Genomic DNA, 19103 nt, shown 5'->3' with positions numbered 1-19103 from the left:
TGTGTGGGGGGATATCAGAATGAGGTGTGTGTGGGGGGGGGTATCAGAATGAGGTGTGTGTGGGGGGTATCAGAATGAGGTGTGTGAGGGGGGGGTCAGAACAAGGTGTGTGTGGAGAGAGGATATCAGAATGAGGTGTGTGATGGGGGGGGGTCAGAATGAGGTGTGTGTGGACAGGTCTCTATGGCTGTGGGATTAGAACGTGAGGAAGCTTCTGGGCATGTGGAGATGTTCTTGCTATCAGAATGAGGTGTGTGGATGGTGGCAGGGTGCCTGAACAGAATCAGGTGAGTGAGGACCCCATCTTCTGCTCTCCTCAGACCTAATGTTATGGCTGTTCTCTCTCTAGTTCTCTCTCTAGTTCTCTCTCTTTCTCTCTCTCTAGTTCTCTCTCTTTCTCTCTATCTAGTCCCCCCTCTTTCTCTCTATCTAGTTCTCTCTTCTCTCTATCTAGTTCTCTCTTTCTCTCTATCTAGTTCTCTCTTCTCTCTATCTAGTTCTCTCTTTCTCTCTATCTAGTTCTCTCTTCTCTCTATCTAGTTCTCTCTATCTAGTTCTCTCTTCTCTCTATCTAGTTCTCTCTTCTCTCTATCTAGTTCTCTCGTTGGAGTTCTCTCTCTCTGTTCTCTCTTTCTCTCTATCTAGTTCTCTCTTCTCTCTATCTAGTTCTCTCTTCTCTATCTAGTTCTCCAGAGTTCTCTCTTTCTCTCTATCTAGTTCTCTCTTCTCTATCTAGTTCTCTCTGGGCATCTAGTTCCATCTAGTTCTCTCTTTCTCTCTATCTAGTTCTCTCTTCTCTCTATCTAGTTCTCTCTTTCTCTCTATCTAGTTCTCTGTTCTCTGTCTAGTTCTTTCTCTCGTTCTCTCTATCTAGTTCTCTCTTCTCATCTAGTTCTGTTCTCTCTTTCTCTCTATCTAGTTCTCTCTTCTCTCTATCTAGTTCTCTCTTCTCTCTATCTAGTTCTCTCTTATCTAGTTCTCTCTTTCTCTCTATCAATCTAGTTCTCTCTTTCTCTCTATCTAGTTCTCTCTTCTCTCTATCTAGTTCTCTCTTCTCTCTATCTAGTTCTCTCTTCTCTCTATCTAGTTCTCTCTTCTCTCTATCTAGTTCTCTCTTCTCTCTATCTAGTTCTCTCTTCTCTCTATCTAGTTCTCTCTTCTCTCTATCTAGTTCTCTCTTTCTCTCTATCTAGTTCTCTCTTCTCTCTATCTAGTTCTCTCTATCTAGTTCTCTCTTCTCTCTATCTAGTTCTCTCTTCTCTCTATCTAGTTCTCTCTTTCTCTCTATCTAGTTCTCTCTTCTCTCTATCTAGTTCTCTCTTCTCTCTATCTAGTTCTCTCTTTCTCTCTATCTAGTTCTCTCTTCTCTCTATCTAGTTCTCTCTATCTAGTTCTCTCTTCTCTCTATCTAGTTCTCTCTTTCTCTCTATCTAGTTCTCTCTTTCTCTCTATCTAGTTCTCTCGTTCTCTCTATCTAGTTCTTTCTCTCGTTCTCTCTATCTAGTTCTCTCTCTTTCTCTCTATCTAGTTCTCTCTTCTCTCTATCTAGTTCTCTCTTCTCTATCTAGTTCTCTCTTCTCTCTATCTAGTTCTCTCTTTCTCTCTATCTAGTTCTTTCTTTCTCTCTATCTAGTTCTCTCTTCTCTCTATCTAGTTCTCTCTTTCTCTCTATCTAGTTCTCTCTTTCTCTCTATCTAGTTCTCTCGTTCTCTCTATCTAGTTCTTTCTCTCGTTCTCTCTATCTAGTTCTCTCTCTTTCTCTCTATCTAGTTCTCTCTTCTCTCTATCTAGTTCTCTCTCTTTCTCTCTATCAGTTCTCTCTATCTAGTTCTCTCTTCTCTCTATCTAGTTCTCTCTTCTCTCTATCTAGTTCTCTCTTCTCTCTATCTAGTTCTCTCTTTCTCTCTATCTAGTTCTCTCTTCTCTCTATCAGTTCTCTCTATCTAGTTCTCTCTTCTCTCTATCTAGTTCTCTCTTTCTCTCTATCTAGTTCTTTCTCTCGTTCTCTCTATCTAGTTCTCTCTCTTTCTCTCTATCTAGTTCTCTCTTCTCTCTATCTAGTTCTCTCTCTTTCTCTCTATCTAGTTCTCTCTTTCTCTCTATCAGTTCTCTCTATCTAGTTCTCTCTTCTCTCTATCTAGTTCTCTCTTTCTCTCTATCAGTTCTCTCTATCTAGTTCTCTCTTCTCTCTCTAGTTCTCTCTTTCTCTCTATCTAGTTCTCTCTTTCTCTCTATCTAGTTCTCTCTTCTCTCTATCAGTTCTCTCTATCTAGTTCTCTCTTCTCTCTATCTAGTTCTCTCTTCTCTCTATCTAGTTCTCTCTTTCTCTCTATCTAGTTCTCTCTTCTCTATCTAGTTCTCTCTTCTCTCTATCTAGTTCTCTCTTTCTCTCTATCTAGTTCTTTCTTTCTCTATCTAGTTCTCTCTATCTAGTTCTGTCAGGTTGTAGTTTTTACGTCTCTCTGTCTCTCTATCAGGCGCTGATGGACTCCAACCTGCCCAGACTGCAGCTGGAGCTCTACAAAGAAATTAAAAAGGTTTGTAGATAAAGTTGTTGTTGTTGTTGTTATGGAGTCCTGTTGTAATGGAGTCCTGTTGTTATGGAGTCCTGTTGTTATGGAGTCCTGTTGTTATGGAGTCCTGTTGTTATGGAGTCCTGTTGTTATGGAGTCCTGTTGTTATGGAGTCCTGTTGTTATGGAGTCCTGTTGTTATGGAGTCCTGTTCACTGATCCTCAATGGATTGATGTGGTAACTGATGATGAAGAGTAAGACGAATATTATGACAAATGTTAATTGTGATTGACTGTGGTGGTTTTGGTTATGATTACGAGGGGAAATATCAGGATGGTAATGTTTATGTTGATGATGATGATGGACATGTTGATGAAGATCATGACGATGAAGGTGTGTGTGTGTATATATCTATCTGTTAGAACGGTGCCTCTCGGAGCCTGAGGGCTGCTCTCTGGAGGTTCGCTGAGCTAGCACACCTCGTCAGACCACAGAAATGCAGGTAGGAGACACACACACCTGAGTAAGCACAGAGACCAAGTGCATTCTGCACGTCATACTTTAAATGTATTTATAGAATGTGAAGTATGGATTTATAGACTGGATTTATACACTCTGGTCTAAACAGCATTTAGACTGGATTTATACACTCTGGTCTAAACAGCATTTAGACTGGATTTATACACTGGATTTATACACTCTGGTCTAAACAGCATTTAGACTGGATTTATACACTGGATTTATACACTCTGGTCTAAACAGCATTTAGACTGGATTTATACACTGGATTTATACACTCTGGTCTAAACAGCATTTAGACTGGATTTATACACTCTGGTCTAAACAGCATTTAGACTGGATTTATACACTCTGGTCTAAACAGCATTTAGACTGGATTTATACACTCTGGTCTAAACAGCATTTAGACTGGATTTATACACTCTGGTCTAAACAGCATTTAGACTGGATTTATACACTGGATTTATACACTCTGGTCTAAACAGCATTTAGACTGGATTTATACACACTGGTCTAAACAGCATTTAGACTGGATTTATACACTGGATTTATACACTCTGGTCTAAACAGCATTTAGACTGGATTTATACACTCTGGTCTAAACAGCATTTAGACTGGATTTATACACTGGATTTATACACTCTGGTCTAAACAGCATTTAGACTGGATTTATACACTGGATTTATACACTCTGGTCTAAACAGCATTTAGACTGGATTTATACCCTCTGGTCTAAACAGCATTTAGACTGGATTTATACCCTCTGGTCTAAACAGCATTTAGACTGGATTTATACCCTCTGGTCTAAACAGCATTTAGACTGGATTTATACCCTCTGGTCTAAACAGCATTTAGACTGGATTTATACACACTGGTCTAAACATCATTTAGACTGGATTTATACACTGGATTTATACACTCTGGTCTAAACAAAATTTAGACTGGATTTATACACTGGATTTATACACTCTGGTCTAAACAGCATTTAGACTGGATTTATACACTGGATTTATACACTCTGGTCTAAACAGCATTTAGACTGGATTTATACACACTGGTCTAAACATCATTTAGACTGGATTTATACACTGGATTTATACACTCTGGTCTAAACAAAATTTAGACTGGATTTATACACTGGATTTATACACTCTGGTCTAAACAGCATTTAGACTGGATTTATACACACTGGTCTAAACAGCATTTAGACTGGATTTATACACTCTGGTCTAAACAGCATTTAGACTGGATTTATACACTCTGGTCTAAACAGCATTTAGACTGGATTTATACCCTCTGGTCTAAACAGCATTTTTGTCCTGTGGGGTAATACTATGAGGTGGGTTAATACTATGAGGTGTTGGGTCCTGTGGGGTAATACTATGAGGTGGGGTAATACTATGAGGTGTTGGGTCCTGTGGGGTAATACTATGAGGTGGGGTAATACTATGAGGTGTTGGGTCGTGTGGGGTAATACTATGAGGTGTTGGGTCCTGTGGGGTAATACTATGAGGTGTTGGGTCCTGTGAGGTAATACTATGAGGTGGGGTAATACTATGAGGTGGGGTAATACTATGAGGTGTTGGGTCGTGTGGGGTAATACTATGAGGTGTTGGGTCCTGTGGGGTAATTCTATGAGGTGTTGGGTCCTGTGGGGTAATACTATGAGGTGGGGTAATACTATGAGGTGTTGGGTCCTGTGAGGTAATACTATGAGGTGTTGGTCCTGTGGGGTAATAATATGAGGTGGGGTAATACTATGAGGTGTTGGTCCTGTGGGGTAATACTTTGAGATGTTGGTCCTGTGGGGAATACTATGAGGTGGGGTAATACTATGAGGTGTTGGGTCCTGTGGGGTAATACTATGAGGTGTTGGGTCCTGTGGGGTAGTACTATGAGGTGGGGTAATACTATGAGGTGTTGGTCCTGTGGGGTAGTACTATGAGGTGGGGTAATACTATGAGGTGTTGGGTCCTGTGGGGTAATACTATGAGGTGGGGTAATACTATGAGGTGTTGGGTCCTGTGGGGTAGTACTATGAGGTGGGGTAATACTATGAGGTGTTGGGTCCTGTGGGGTAATACTATGAGGTGTTGGGTCCTGTGAGGTAATACTATGAGGTGTTGGGTCCTGTGGGGTAATACTATGAGGTGGGGTAATACTATGAGGTGTTGGGTCCTGTGGGGTAATACTATGAGGTGTTGGTCCTGTGGGGTAATACTATGAGGTGTTGGTCCTGTGGGGTAATACTATGAGGTGTTGGGTCCTGTGGGGTAATACTATGAGGTGTTGGGTCCTGTGAGGTAATACTATGAGGTGGGGTAATACTATGAGGTGTTGGGTCCTGTGGGGTAATACTATGAGGTGTTGGGTCCTGTGAGGTAATACTATGAGGTGTTGGGTCCTGTGGGGTAATACTATGAGGTGGGGTAATATTATGAGGTGTTGGGTCCTGTGGGGTAATACTATGAGGTGTTGGGTCCTGTGAGGGTAATACTATGAGGTGTTGGTCCTGTGGGGTAATACTATGAGGTGTTGGTCCTGTGGGGTAATACTATGAGGTGTTGGGTCCTGTGGGGTAATACTATGAGGTGTTGGGTCCTGTGAGGTAATACTATGAGGTGGGGTAATACTATGAGGTGTTGGGTCCTGTGGGGTAATACTATGAGGTGTTGGTCCTGTGGGGTAATACTATGAGGTGTTGGTCCTGTGGGGTAATACTATGAGGTGTTGGTCCTGTGGGGTAATACTATGAGGTGTTGGGTCCTGTGGGGTAATACTATGAGGTGTTGGGTCCTGTGGGGTAATACTATGAGGTGTTGGGTCCTGTGGGGTAATACTATGAGGTGTTGGTCCTGTGGGGTAATACTATGAGGTGTTGGTCCTGTGGGGTAATACTATGAGGTGTTGGGTCCTGTGAGGTAATACTATGAGGTGTTGGGTCCTGTGGGGTAATACTATGAGGTGGGGAGGTAATACTATGAGGTGTTGGGTCCTGTGGGGTAATACTATGAGGTGTTGGGTCCTGTGAGGTAATACTATGAGGTGTTGGGTCCTGTGGGGTAATACTATGAGGTGGGGTAATACTATGAGGTGTTGGGTCCTGTGGGGTAATACTATGAGGTGTTGGTCCTGTGGGGTAATACTATGAGGTGTTGGTCCTGTGGGGTAATACTATGAGGTGTTGGTCCTGTGGGGTAATACTATGAGGTGTTGGGTCCTGTGGGGTAGTACTATGAGGTGGGGTAATACTATGAGGTGTTGGGTCCTGTGGGGTAATACTATGAGGTGTTGGGTCCTGTGAGGTAATACTCCTGGCTCAGGATCTGTTGTTATGTACCCGGTCTCCTGAGGACTGGCTTGGTCTCTGACTCCTTCTCTCCCTCCCCTCCTCCAGACCGTACCTGGTGAACCTCCTCCCCTGTCTGACCAGGATCACGAAGAGACAGGAGGAGACTGTCCAGGAGACCCTGTCGGCTGCCGTGCCTAAGATCATGACTGCTCTGGGACACTTCGCTAACGACGGAGAAGTCAAGGTACACACACACACACACACACACACACACACAGAACTTAAAGACCCCAGAACAACCTCTGTTAAAATGTTGTATTAAAAACCTTGAGTAACAGAGAATAATGGAAGTATCGATGTCCTCTTGTCTGTATCTGTTGTAGAATGAAGCTATAAAGGCCAGAGGGGGTGTATATGACCAGAGGGGGTATATGGCCAGAGGGAGTGTGGTATATGGCCAGAGGGGGGGTGGGGTATATGGCCAGAGGGGGTGGGAGGGGGTATATGGCCAGAGGGGGTGTGGTATATGGCCAGAGGGGGTGGGGTATATGGCCAGAGGGGGTGGGGTATATGGCCAGAGGGGGTGTGGTATATGACCAATATACCACGGCTAAGGGCTGTTCTTACGCACGACGCAACGCGGAGTGCCTGGATACATCCGTTAACCGTGGTATATTGGCCATATACCACAAACCCCCTGGGGTGTCTTATTGCTATTATAAACTGGTTACCAACGTAATTAGAGCAGTAAAAATCCTGTTTTTGTCATACCCCGTGGTATACGGTCTAATATACCACGGCTGTCAGCCAATCAGCATCCAGGGCTCGACACACCCAGTTTATATTTGTCTGATGGTGTCTGATCTGACATATTCAGGTGTTGCTAAAGTCGTTTGTGGCCAACCTGAAGTCCACTTCTCCTACGATCCGCCGGACGGCCGCCAGCTCAGCGGCTAGTGTCTGTCAACACTCGAGACGGGCCTCCTACTTCTACACCTGGCTGCTCAACGTCCTGCTGGGTCAGTACCAAACTCGACCAGCCCATAGCACAGGCATCATCACTTATCATTTAGCCCTGGCTGCTCAACGTCCTGCTGGGTCAGTACCAAACATGACCAGCCCATAGCACAGGCATCATCACTTATCATTTAGTTCTGGGACCGTTTTTCCTTCAGTGGATAGTTGTCTGTTAGTCTCTGTAGATGAGATGAACATCTCTCTCTCTGTCTCTTTCTCTCTCTGTCTCTCTGCTGTCTCTGTCTCTTTCTCTCTCTGTCTCTTCTCTTAGTCTGTCTCTCTGTCTCTGTCTCTTTCTCTCTCTGTCTCTTTCTTTCTCTCTCTGTCTCTCTCTCTCTGTCTCTGTCTCTTTCTCTGTCTGAGATCTCTTTCTCTCTCTGTCTCTGTCTCTATCTCTCTTTCTCTCTCTGTCTCTGTCTCTTTCTCTGTCTCTGTCTCTTTCTCTCTCTGTCTCTGTCTCTTTCTCTCTCTGTCTCTTTCTCTCTCTCTCTCTCTCTCTCTCTCTCTCTCTCTCCAGGTCTGTTGGTCCCTGTAGATGATGTGAACATCTCTCTCTCTCTCTCTCTCTCTCTCTCTCTCTCTGTCTCAGGAGATGAGGTGAACATCTCTCTCTCTATCTCTTTCTCTCTCCAGGTCTGTTGGTCCCTGTAGATGAGGTGAACATCTCTTTCTCTCTCTCTGTCTCTCTCTCTCTCCTCTCCAGGTCTGTTGGTCCCTGTAGATGAGGTGAACATCTCTCTCTCTCTCTCTCTCTCTCTCTCTCTCTCCAGGTCTGTTGGTCCCTGAGATGAGGTGAACATCTCTCTCTCTCTCTCTCTCTCTCTCTCTCAGGTCTGTTGGTCCCTGTAGATGAGGTGAACATCTCTTTCTCTCTCTCTCTCTCCAGGTCTGTTGGTCCCTGTCGATGAGGAACATCCTAACCACCTGGTCCTGGGGGTGTTGTTAACCCTTCGCTACCTGATGCCTCAACTACAGCAACAGGACAGGACCACCAGCCTGAAAGGAAGTTTCGGAGTCATGAGGAAGGAGGCAGACTTACAGCCCACGCCTGAACAGCTACTGCAAGTCAGTCAGTGTGTGTGTGTGTCGTGTGTGTGTGTGTCCAGGTCTATGACTGACTCTCCACTACAGCCAGCATGGCGACCACAACGTGGTGACAGTGTGTGTGTGTGTGTGTCCAGGTCTATGAGTTGACTCTCCACTACAGCCAGCATGGCGACCACAACGTGGTGACGGCCTCTCTGGAACTGATGCAGCAGATGTTCCGGACTCCTCCCCCGGAGCTACTGCACATGCTCATTACGCCCGGCAGTGTTCCGCACGCCAGCGTGTTCCGACGGGACGTGGAGAGACGCGCCCACTCCGGCAGCATCCTGGAGTTCATTGGTTAGTCCGCCCATCAATCAAACGAATACTGCTTGGCCGTTGGTGGATTGCTCTTGTCGGTTAAATAGTTTCGTTTCGAATTACAAAGCCCAGTCATTGGGTGAATTCTCTGCCAGTCACTGTACAGAGCTCCGCCTCCTGTCTCTCTGTTCTTTTTTTTTTTTTGCTGTCTGCTGATTGGTCCCAAAAGGCTCACTATACACTGAGTATGCAAAACATTAGGAACACATTCCTAATATTGAGTTACACCCCCCTTTGTCCTCAGAACAGACTCAATTCATCAGGGCAGGGGACTCTACAAGGTGTCTAAAGCGTTCCACAGGGATGCTGGTCCATGTTGACTCTACAAGGTGTCTAAAGTGTTCCACAGGGATGCTGGCCCCCATGTTGACTCCAACACTTCCCACAAGTTGTGTCAAAGTTGACTGGATGTCCTTTGGGTGGTGGACCGTTCCTGATACACAGGGGGGAACTGTTGAGCGTGGAAAACCCAGCAGCGTTGCAGTTCTTGACACACCTGGCACCTCCTACCACACCCTGTTCAAAGGCACTTCAATAATTTGTCTTGTCCGTTCACCCTCTGAATAGCAGACATACACATTCCATGTCTCAATTGTCTCTAGGCTTAAAAATCATTCTTTAACCCGTCTCCTGCCCTTCATCGACACTGATTGAAGAGGATTTAACAGGTGACTTCCATAAGGAATCATATCTTTCACCTGGTCAGTCTGTCATGGAAAGAGCAGGTGTTCCTAATGTTTTGTACACTCAGTGTATAGTGAACTACTAGATACTAGAGCCCTATTCCCTATATAGTGAACTACTAGATACTAGAGCCCTATTCCCTATATAGTGAACTACTAGATACTAGAGCCCTATTCCCTATATAGTGAACTACTAGTGACCAGAGCCCTATTCCCTATATAGTGAACTACTAGATACTAGAGCCCTATTCCTATATAGTGAACTACTAGATACTAGAGCCCTATTCCCTATATAGTGAACTACTAGATACTAGAGCCCTATTCCCTATATAGTGATCTACTAGTGACCAGAGCCCTATTCCCTATATAGTGAACTACTAGATACTAGAGCCCCCTATATAGTGAACTACTAGATACTAGAGCCCTATTCCCTATATAGTGATCTACTAGTGACCAGAGCCCTATTCTAGTGACCAGAGCCCTATTCCCTATATAGTGATCTACTAGTGACCAGAGCCCTATTCCCTATATAGTGAACTACTAGATACTAGAGCCCTATTCCCTATATAGTGATCTACTAGTGACCAGAGCCCTATTCTATATAGTGATCTACTAGTGACCAGAGCCCTATTCCCTATATAGTGAACTACTAGATACTAGAGCCCTATTCCCTATATAGTGATCTACTAGTGACCCTATTCCTATATAGTGAACTACTAGATACTAGAGCCCTATTCCTATATAGTGAACTACTAGATGATCTACTAGTGACCAGAGCCCTATTCCCTATATAGTGAACTACTAGATACTAGAGCCCTATTCCCTATATAGTGATCTACTAGTGACCAGAGCCCTATTCCCTATATAGTGAACTACTAGTGACCAGAGCCCTATTCCCTATATAGTGATCTACTAGAGACCAGAGCCCTATTCCCTATATAGTGAACTACTAGTGACCAGGGCCCTATTCCCTATATAGTGAACTACTAGTGCCCTATAGGGGTCTTGTTAAAATAAGTGCACTATATAGGGAATAGGGTGCCATTTGGGATGAATAGCTTCTCTTACTAACTAACTCTCTTCCTCTGTTTGGGGTATAATGGCTATTTCCCATGGGGCTTTTCTTCTTTTCTCTCCTTCACTTCCTGTTCCTGTGTGTGTTCTTCCTGTTTCCTGCTGGCAGCCGGGGGCGGGTCTTCCTGTAATAGTCCACTCCTCCTCAGAAAACAGAAAGGTGATTTTAATAACTCTCTCTCTCTCCTGTATCCCGTTCCCTCTATCTGACACAGTGTTTCCCAAACCTCTCCTCCAGCATCCCCAGCCATTCAACATGTCTTCCTGGACTAGTTTGGTGTGTTCCTGGACTAGTTTAATTTATTCCTGGACTAGTTTGGTGTGTTCCTGGACTAGTTTAATTTATTCCTGGACTAGTTTGGTGTGTTGCTGGACTAGTTTAATTTATTCCTGGACTAGTTTGATGTGTTCCTGGACTAGTTTGGTGTGTTCCTGGACTAGTTTGGTGTATTCCTGGACTAGTTTGATGTGTTCCTGGACTAGTTTAATTTATACCTGGACTAGTTTGGTGTGTTCCTGGACTAGTTTAATTTATTCCTGGACTAGTTTGGTGTGTTCCTGGACTAGTTTAATTTATTCCTGGACTAGTTTGATGTGTTCCTGGACTATTGTGTGTGTTCCTGGACTAGTTTGGTGTATTCCTGGACTAGTTTGATGTGTTCCTGGACTAGTTTGATGTGTTCCTGGACTAGTTTGGTGTGTTCCTGGACTAGTTTAATTTATTCCTGGACTAGTTTAATTTATTCCTGGACTAGTTTGGTGTGTTCCTGGACTAGTTTGGTGTGTTCCTGGACTAGTTTGGTGTGTTCCTGGACTAGTTTAATTTATTCCTGGACTAGTTTGGTGTGTTCCTGGACTAGTTTGGTGTGTTCCTAGACTAGTTTCATTTATTCCTGGACTAGTTTGGTGTGTTCCTGGACTAGTTTGGTGTGTTCCTGGACTAGTTTGGTGTGTTCCCGGTCTAGTTTGGTGTATTCCTGGTCTAGTTTGGTGTATTCCTGGTCTAGTTTGGTGTATTCCTGGTCTAGTTTGGTGTATTCCTGGACTAGTTTGATGTGTTCCTGGACTAGTTTTGATGTGTTCCTGGACTAGTTTTGGTGTGTTCCTGGACTAGTTTGGTGTGTTCCTGGACTAGTTTGGTGTGTTCCTGGACTAGTTTGGTGTGTTCCTGGACTAGTTTGGTGTGTTCCTGAACTAGTTTTGGTGTGTTCCTGGTCTAGTTTGGTGTATTCCTGGTCTAGTTTGATGTATTCCTGGTCTAGTTTGGTGTGTTCCTGGACTAGTTTGGTGTGTTCCTGGACTAGCACGTCTGATGAAGCTAAAGAAGAAGTTGGGTGTTCAGGTTGTTTTAGCTTTAGAATAGTTGAAATACATGGAAGGACTTTGGGTCCCAGAGGAGAGGTTGGAGAACCATTGGTCTACCACAGCTTTCTCTAACGCTGCTGACTGGTCATGTTGAGACTGTTACAGTAGTCCTCTACCACAGCTTTCTCTAACACTGCTGACTTTTAAACTAGTCCAGGTCATGTTACAGTAGCCGTCTTTATCCTGTTTGTGTGTCCCAGGCAAGATGCTGTCGGGGGAGGAGGAGGGGTTGGAGGACGACCCTGAGAGGGCAGAGGTCACCACCGGGGCCTTTACAGGTGAGACAGAATACAGGAACATCAACATTCATATCACTCAAGCACCTTATTATTATTATTATTATTTATTATGATTTATTATTTATTAGTATTGTTATTATTTATTATTATTATTGTTATTATTTATTATGATTCATTATTTATTTATTATTATTATTATTATTAATTACAATTATTAGTATTGTTATTATTAATTACAAGTATTATTATTGTTAGTATTATTGTTATTATTATTTCTGTTATTATTAATTACCATTATTTTTGTTATTATTATTATTTGTGTTATTATTTTTGTTATTATTATTATTTATTATTACTATTAGTGTTATTATTTATTATTATGTATTAGTGTTATTATTTATTTATTATTATTATTATTTATTATTACTATTATTGTTATTATTTATTATTTATTATTACTATTATTGTTATTATTTATTATTATTTATTATTTATTTATTATTATTATTTATTATTACTATTATTGTTATTATTTATTAATTATTAATTATTACTATTAGTGTTATTATTTATTATTATTTATTATTGTTATTATTTATTTATTATTATTATTTATTATTACTATTATTGTTATTATGATTAAATATTTATTATTGTTATTATTATTTATTTTATTATTATTATTATTATTGTTATGACATGTTGGTACGATGCTTATCCAATTGTTTGATCGTTTGAATGTTAATCGTTTAAACGTAAATCATTCGTTAATTGCCATGGTATCCGACATGTCGAGCCAATTGTATAATCATTAGGGGGGTCTATTATTAAAATGATTAACTATCACTATTATGAATATTCAAATATTAACTAATGGAACAAAAGATTTATGAAACTGACGGAATAGGCCTGTATCCTGCAGTTCACTTTTAATGTGAACCATCCGTATGAACCAACCATCCGTATGAACCAACCATCCGTATGAACCAACCATCCGTATGAACCAACCATCAGTATGAACCAACCATCAGTATGAACCAACCATCAGTATGAACCATCCGTATGAACCAACCATCCGTATGAACCAAACATCCGTATGAACCAACCATCAGTATGAACCAACCATCCGTATGAACCAACCATCCGTATGAACCAACCATCTGTATGAACCAACCATCTGTATGAACCAACCATCAGTATGAACCAACCATCAGTATGAACCAACCATCATTATGAACCAACAGTATGAACCAACCATCAGTGTGAACCAACCATCCGTATGAACCAACAGTATGAACCAACCATCCGTATGAACCAACCATCCGTATGAACCAACCATCCGTATGAACAACCATCCGTATGAACCAACCATTAGTATGAACCATCCGTATGAACCAACCATTAGTATGAACCAACCATCCGTATGAACCAACAGTATGAACCAACCATCAGTGTGAACCAACCATCCGTATGAACCAACAGTATGAACCAACCATCCGTATGAACCAACCATCCGTATGAACAACCATCCGTATGAACCAACCATCCGTATGAACCATCCATCCGTATGAACCAACCACCCGTATGAACCATCCATCCGTATGAACCAACCATCCGTATGAACCTACCATAATTATGAACCAACCATCCGTGTGAACCAACCATCCGTATGAACCAACCATCAGTATGAACCAACCATCAGTATGAACCATCTGTATGAACCAACCATCCGTATGTTCAACCCATCCGTATGAACCAACCATCCGTATGAACCAACCATCAGTATGAACCAACAATCGGTATGAAGCAACCATCCGTATGAACCAAACATCCCTATTAACCAACCATCTGTATGAACCAACCATCAGTATTAACCAACTGTCCGTATGAACCAACCGTCCGTATGAACCAACCGTCCGTATGAACCAACCGTCCGTATGAACCAACCATCCGTATGAACCAACCATCCTTATCCTTGACAGGGAATAGGCCTGTATCCCGCAGTTCACTTTTAATGTGAACCATCCGTATGAACCAACCATCCGTATGAACCAACCATCCGTATGAACCAACCATCAGTATGAACCAACCATCCGTATGAACCAACCATCCGTATGAACCAACCATCCTTATCCTTGACAGGGAATAGGCCTGTATCCCGCAGTTCACTTTTAATGTGAACCATCCGTATGAACCAACCATCAGTATGAACCAACCATCAGTATGAACCAACCATCCGTATGAACCAACCATCCGTATGAACCAACCATCCGTATGAACCAACCATCCGTATGAACCAACCATCAGTATGAACCAACCATCAGTATGAACCAACCATCAGTATGAACCAACCATCAGTATGAACCAACCATCAGTATGAACCAACCATTAGTATGAACCAACCATTAGTATGAACCATCCGTATGAACCATCCGTATGAACCAACCATTAGTATGAACCAACCATCCGTATGAACCAACAGTATGAACCAACCATCAGTGTGAACCAACCATCCGTATGAACCAACCATCCGTATGAACCAACCATCCGTATGAACCAACCATCCGTATGAACCAACCATCCGTATGAACCAACTATCCGTATGAACCATCCATCCGTATGAACCAACCACCCGTATGAACCAACCGTCCGTGTTAACCAACCATCCGTATGAACCAACCGTCCGTGTTAACCAACCATCCGTATGAACCAACCGTCCGTGTTAACCAACCGTCCGTATGAACCAACCGTCCGTGTTAACCAACCATCCGTATGAACCAACCGCCCATGTTAACCAACCGTCCGTATGAACCAACCATCCGTATGAACCAACCGTCCGTGTTAACCAACCGTCCGTATGAACCAACCGTCCGTATGAACCAACCATTGCATCTGTATGCTGTGGGACGCAGCGAAGGGCTTTATTAGGAAATAGGTCTGTAGTGTTTCGCATCTGGGTCTCAACAAGGAACGAAAACCGTAGAGCACTTGAACTCCAAACTAAACTGTCACAATTGGAAGCGAGTACGCATATATCCCTACCACCCCCCCAGACAAAATTCACAAATACGTTATTATAAGAACAGACCTCAATCACGTACTTAAGTATAGATATTTTATTCCTATATGTTCATCAACCAATACAATTAAAACACTTTGGCCATTTCTTATACTTCGATACTTACTTCGATACTTATTTGCATAAAATGGACAGAGACCAGTCTCAAAATCAATCAATAGCGTTTATTCTCGAGAGTACTGATCACAGTACAATTTACATCAGGTTATATACTAAAAATGACGTCATAGGTTTTAAACTGTCCTTCCTCCACTCCGATACAATGGCAGTATAGTTCACAAGTCTTCCCACGCTGTCTACCACCTGCTAAACAATCTACGACAAGCCCAAGGTCTCCCCTCCCTGGGTGGGGACAGGATGTCCTGTAAGGAACACAGCATTCTAGCCCGGTCTGACGATAACTTCATTCGTTTCTAACAAGGAACAGACGGTCCTTGTTCTAATTCTTGACTAAAACTACACACATTATATTCGGTGTTATGATTATAATAAGATTCATACATCCATACAGTAACATAGTAGTATTCTGTTTTAGTCATAGTTCTGATTTTTAAATGTATACATAATTTAGTCATTATTCATAAAAAAATCCCTTAACAAGATGTGAATTTATCATACACAACACCAGGCAAAAATAACTATTTAAATTGCTCCAGACCCAGTCATCTGTTAGCAGTACAACTTCAATCAAATAGAACAAAACGTGCAAATATTTCTTCAATTAAATCAACCAGGGGTGGGGGGGTCCATTCTTTACTCTCCCTGTTTGTTGTATTGAAAGATGAGTTTGAGAGAGAGGGGATGATTTTAATGTGTCTCCCGCCTTGACTCAGCCTCTGTCGCGGGCGCCGACGCCACCGCCCAGGTGGTCGACATCATTACCCAGCAGCCCCGCTCCTCACAGCATGCTCTGCAGCCCGGCGACTCCGTGGACCTCGGTGGCGCCTCCTCGGAACACGGAACGACTGCCCTCGGGACGTCCGGCGGCGAGGGAGGGGCGGGGACTCCCGAGTCGCCCAATGACAACGCAGCGGACGAGGACATGCTCAGCCACAGCTCCAGCGGGGCTAACGTTACCCCGGAAACGGCCGACTACGCCACACCGGAGAACGCGGAGATGCCCGACGGGCCCCTGCTGGACCCCCTGGGAGACCCCTCGCTGCCCCCGAGCGCCGACTCATCACAGACCACCACAGAGGGGCCGGACTCGGCCGCCACACCTTCAGACGTTGCTGAACTCGTAAGTCTGCCTGACATGTAGGAGTGAGACTTTGTTATTTACAGAGAAGTAGTTTTGATTTGATTTACTAGAAGCGAACACGCTCGACTGTCCTCCGATGTTGCTGATACTGGGGGGATTAGAGATTGGAGTTGGAATGAGTGATTTGAATCAGTTGGAATGGACCAGGTTTCCCAGACCATAGAATTAGACTCAGTAGAATGAATGGACCAGGTTTCCCAGACCATAGAATTAGACTCAGTAGAATGAATGGACCAGGTTTCCCAGACCATAGAATTAGACTCAGTAGAATGAATGGACCAGCTTTCCCAGACCATAGAATTAGACTCAGTAGAATGAATGGACCAGGTTTCCCAGACCATAGAATTAGACTCAGTAAAATGAATGGACCAGGTTTCCCAGACCATAGAATTAGACTCAGTAGAATGAATGGACCAGCTTTCCCAGACCATAGAATTAGACTCAGTAGAATGAATGGACCAGGTTTCCCAGACCATAGAATTAGACTCAGTAGAATGAATGGACCAGGTTTCCCAGACCATAGAATTAGACTCAGTAGAATGAATGGACCAGGTTTCCCAGACCATAGAATTAGACTCAGTAGAATGAATGGACCAGGTTTCCCAGACCATAGAATTAGACTCAGTAGAATGAATGGACCAGGTTTCCCAGACCATAGAATTAGACTCAGTAGAATGAATGGACCAGGTTTCCCAGACCATAGAATTAGACTCAGTAGAATGAATGGACCAGGTTGCCCAGACCATAGAATTAGACTCAGTAGAATGAATCAAAACCCCATCATCAGTCGTGCAGGTTTCTGATTGGAACCCACTAGATGCCGTTGGTTGCATGTGTTAAACACTGAGGCTCACAGTGGTTGGCGTAGACTGTCGTTATGCCCGGTAGACGGCCGTTATGCCCGGTAGACTGTCGTTATGCCCGGTAGACTGCTGTTATGCCCGGTAGACTGCCGTTATGCCCGGTAGACTGCCGTTATGCCCGGTAGACTGTCGTTATGCCCGGTAGACTGTCGTTATGCCCGGTGGACGGCCGTTATGCCCGGTGGACGGCCGTTATGCCCGGTGGACGGCCGTTATGCCCGGTGGACACCGTTATGCCCGGTAGACTGTCGTTATGCCCGGTAGGCGGCCGTTATGCCCGGTGGGCGGTGGACCGTTATGCCCGGTGGGTTATGCCCGGCCGTTATGCCCGGTGGACGGCCGTTATGCCCGGTGGGCGGCCGTTATGCCCGGTGGGCGGCCGTTATGCCCGGTGGACGGCCGTTATGCGGCCGTTATGCCCGGTGGATGCCCGGTGGACGTTATGCCCGGTGGACTGTCGTTATGCCCGGTGGACTGTCGTTATGCCCGGTGGATGCCCGGTGGGCGGCCCGTTATGCCCGTGGACGGCCGTTATGCCCGGTGGACGGCCGTTATGCCCGGTGGACGGCCGTTATGCCCGGTGGACTGCCGTTATGCCCGGTAGACGGCGTTATGCCCGGTGGACGGCCGTTATGCCCGGTGGACGGCCGTTATGCCCGGTGGACGTTATGCCCGGTGGACGGCCGTTATGCCCGTGGGCGGCCGTTATGCCCGGTGGGCGGCCGTTATGCCCGGTGGGCGGCCGTTATGCCCGGTGGACGGCCGTTATGCCCGGTGGACGGCCGTTATGCCCGGTGGACGGCCGTATGCCCGGTAGACTGTCGTTATGCCCGGTAGACTGTCGTTATGCCCGGTAGACGGTCGTTATGCCCGGTAGACGGTCGTTATGCCCGGTAGACGGTCGTTATGCCCGGTAGACGGTCGTTATGCCCGGTAGACGGTCGTTATGCCCGGTAGACTGTCGTTATGCCCGGTAGACTGTCGTTATGCCCGGACTGTATGCCCGGTAGACTGTCGTTATGCCCGGTAGACGTCCGTTATGCCCGGTAGACGGCCGTTATGCCCGGTAGACTGTCGTTAAGCATTTGGCGTAACATTGCTTTGAATGGGAATGTCCGTTCTTCTAATTCTGATTCTATGGTCTGCCCTCCTCCTCCTCCCTCCACCCACCCACCCCATGACACGCAGTCGCGTCCGCGGTTGCCACGGGTGATGGTGGAGCCGCCGTTTGAGGCCCCTCCCTCTCCGACCTCCACCGAGGGTCCAGACGCGTCCGACAGCGACTCTTCCGTCTACTCCTCCTCCTCTTCCTCCTCTTCCTCCTCCGCTGCTGCTGCTTCTTCTTCTTCCTCCCTCTCTTCTGGCGCCGACGCTTCCTCTAGCGGTAGTAGCAAGGTGATTGGCTGATTGGTTGATGATGTCAGAAGGGAGGGGGGATATACCTGGCTGTAGTTCCGTTTTGTTCTTGTCACTCTCGTCCGTCCGAACCCGCCCCCCCGTTCCTTAAGACCGGTACTCTACTCCCTGCTAAGAACCGCCCCCTTCTCCCCCTCTCTCGTTTCCATGGCAATCTGGAGTCAAGGATTTAATCCCCTCCTGATTGGTTGCTTTCCCCATCCTTCTTGTTTGGTGATTTATTAGTTTTCTTAGAAAGATCATTGAAACTCTTCAGAAATCTAAAACGAATCCCCTCCCCCTCGCTCCTCTTTACCTCTCGCTCCCCCCCTCCTCCCTTCTCCCCTCCTTCTCGACCCCCCTACCCTCCTTACCTCTCGCTCCCCCTCTTCCCCC

General features: G+C 44.8%; 1 protein-coding gene across 1 annotated transcript in view; it reads left to right on the top strand.

Annotated features, from left to right (window-relative positions):
- The window catches only part of LOC112242282 (huntingtin), a gene marked incomplete at its 3' end in the record, with an annotated part of 113680 nt that overhangs the window by 4584 nt on the left and 89993 nt on the right, over positions 1-19103 (top strand). Inside the window, 9 exon segments of the mRNA XM_042314537.1 lie at positions 269-287; positions 2478-2537; positions 2936-3015; positions 6430-6568; positions 7202-7343; positions 8228-8406; positions 8523-8727; positions 12071-12148; positions 16022-16428. Of these exon segments, the coding sequence (XP_042170471.1) occupies positions 269-287; positions 2478-2537; positions 2936-3015; positions 6430-6568; positions 7202-7343; positions 8228-8406; positions 8523-8727; positions 12071-12148; positions 16022-16428 (1309 nt within the window).

Source organism: Oncorhynchus tshawytscha, unplaced genomic scaffold (genome assembly GCF_018296145.1).
Source record: "Oncorhynchus tshawytscha isolate Ot180627B unplaced genomic scaffold, Otsh_v2.0 Un_contig_3728_pilon_pilon, whole genome shotgun sequence".
Lineage (NCBI taxonomy): Eukaryota > Metazoa > Chordata > Actinopteri > Salmoniformes > Salmonidae > Oncorhynchus > Oncorhynchus tshawytscha.
This window is presented reverse-complemented; position numbering and strand designations above follow the sequence as displayed.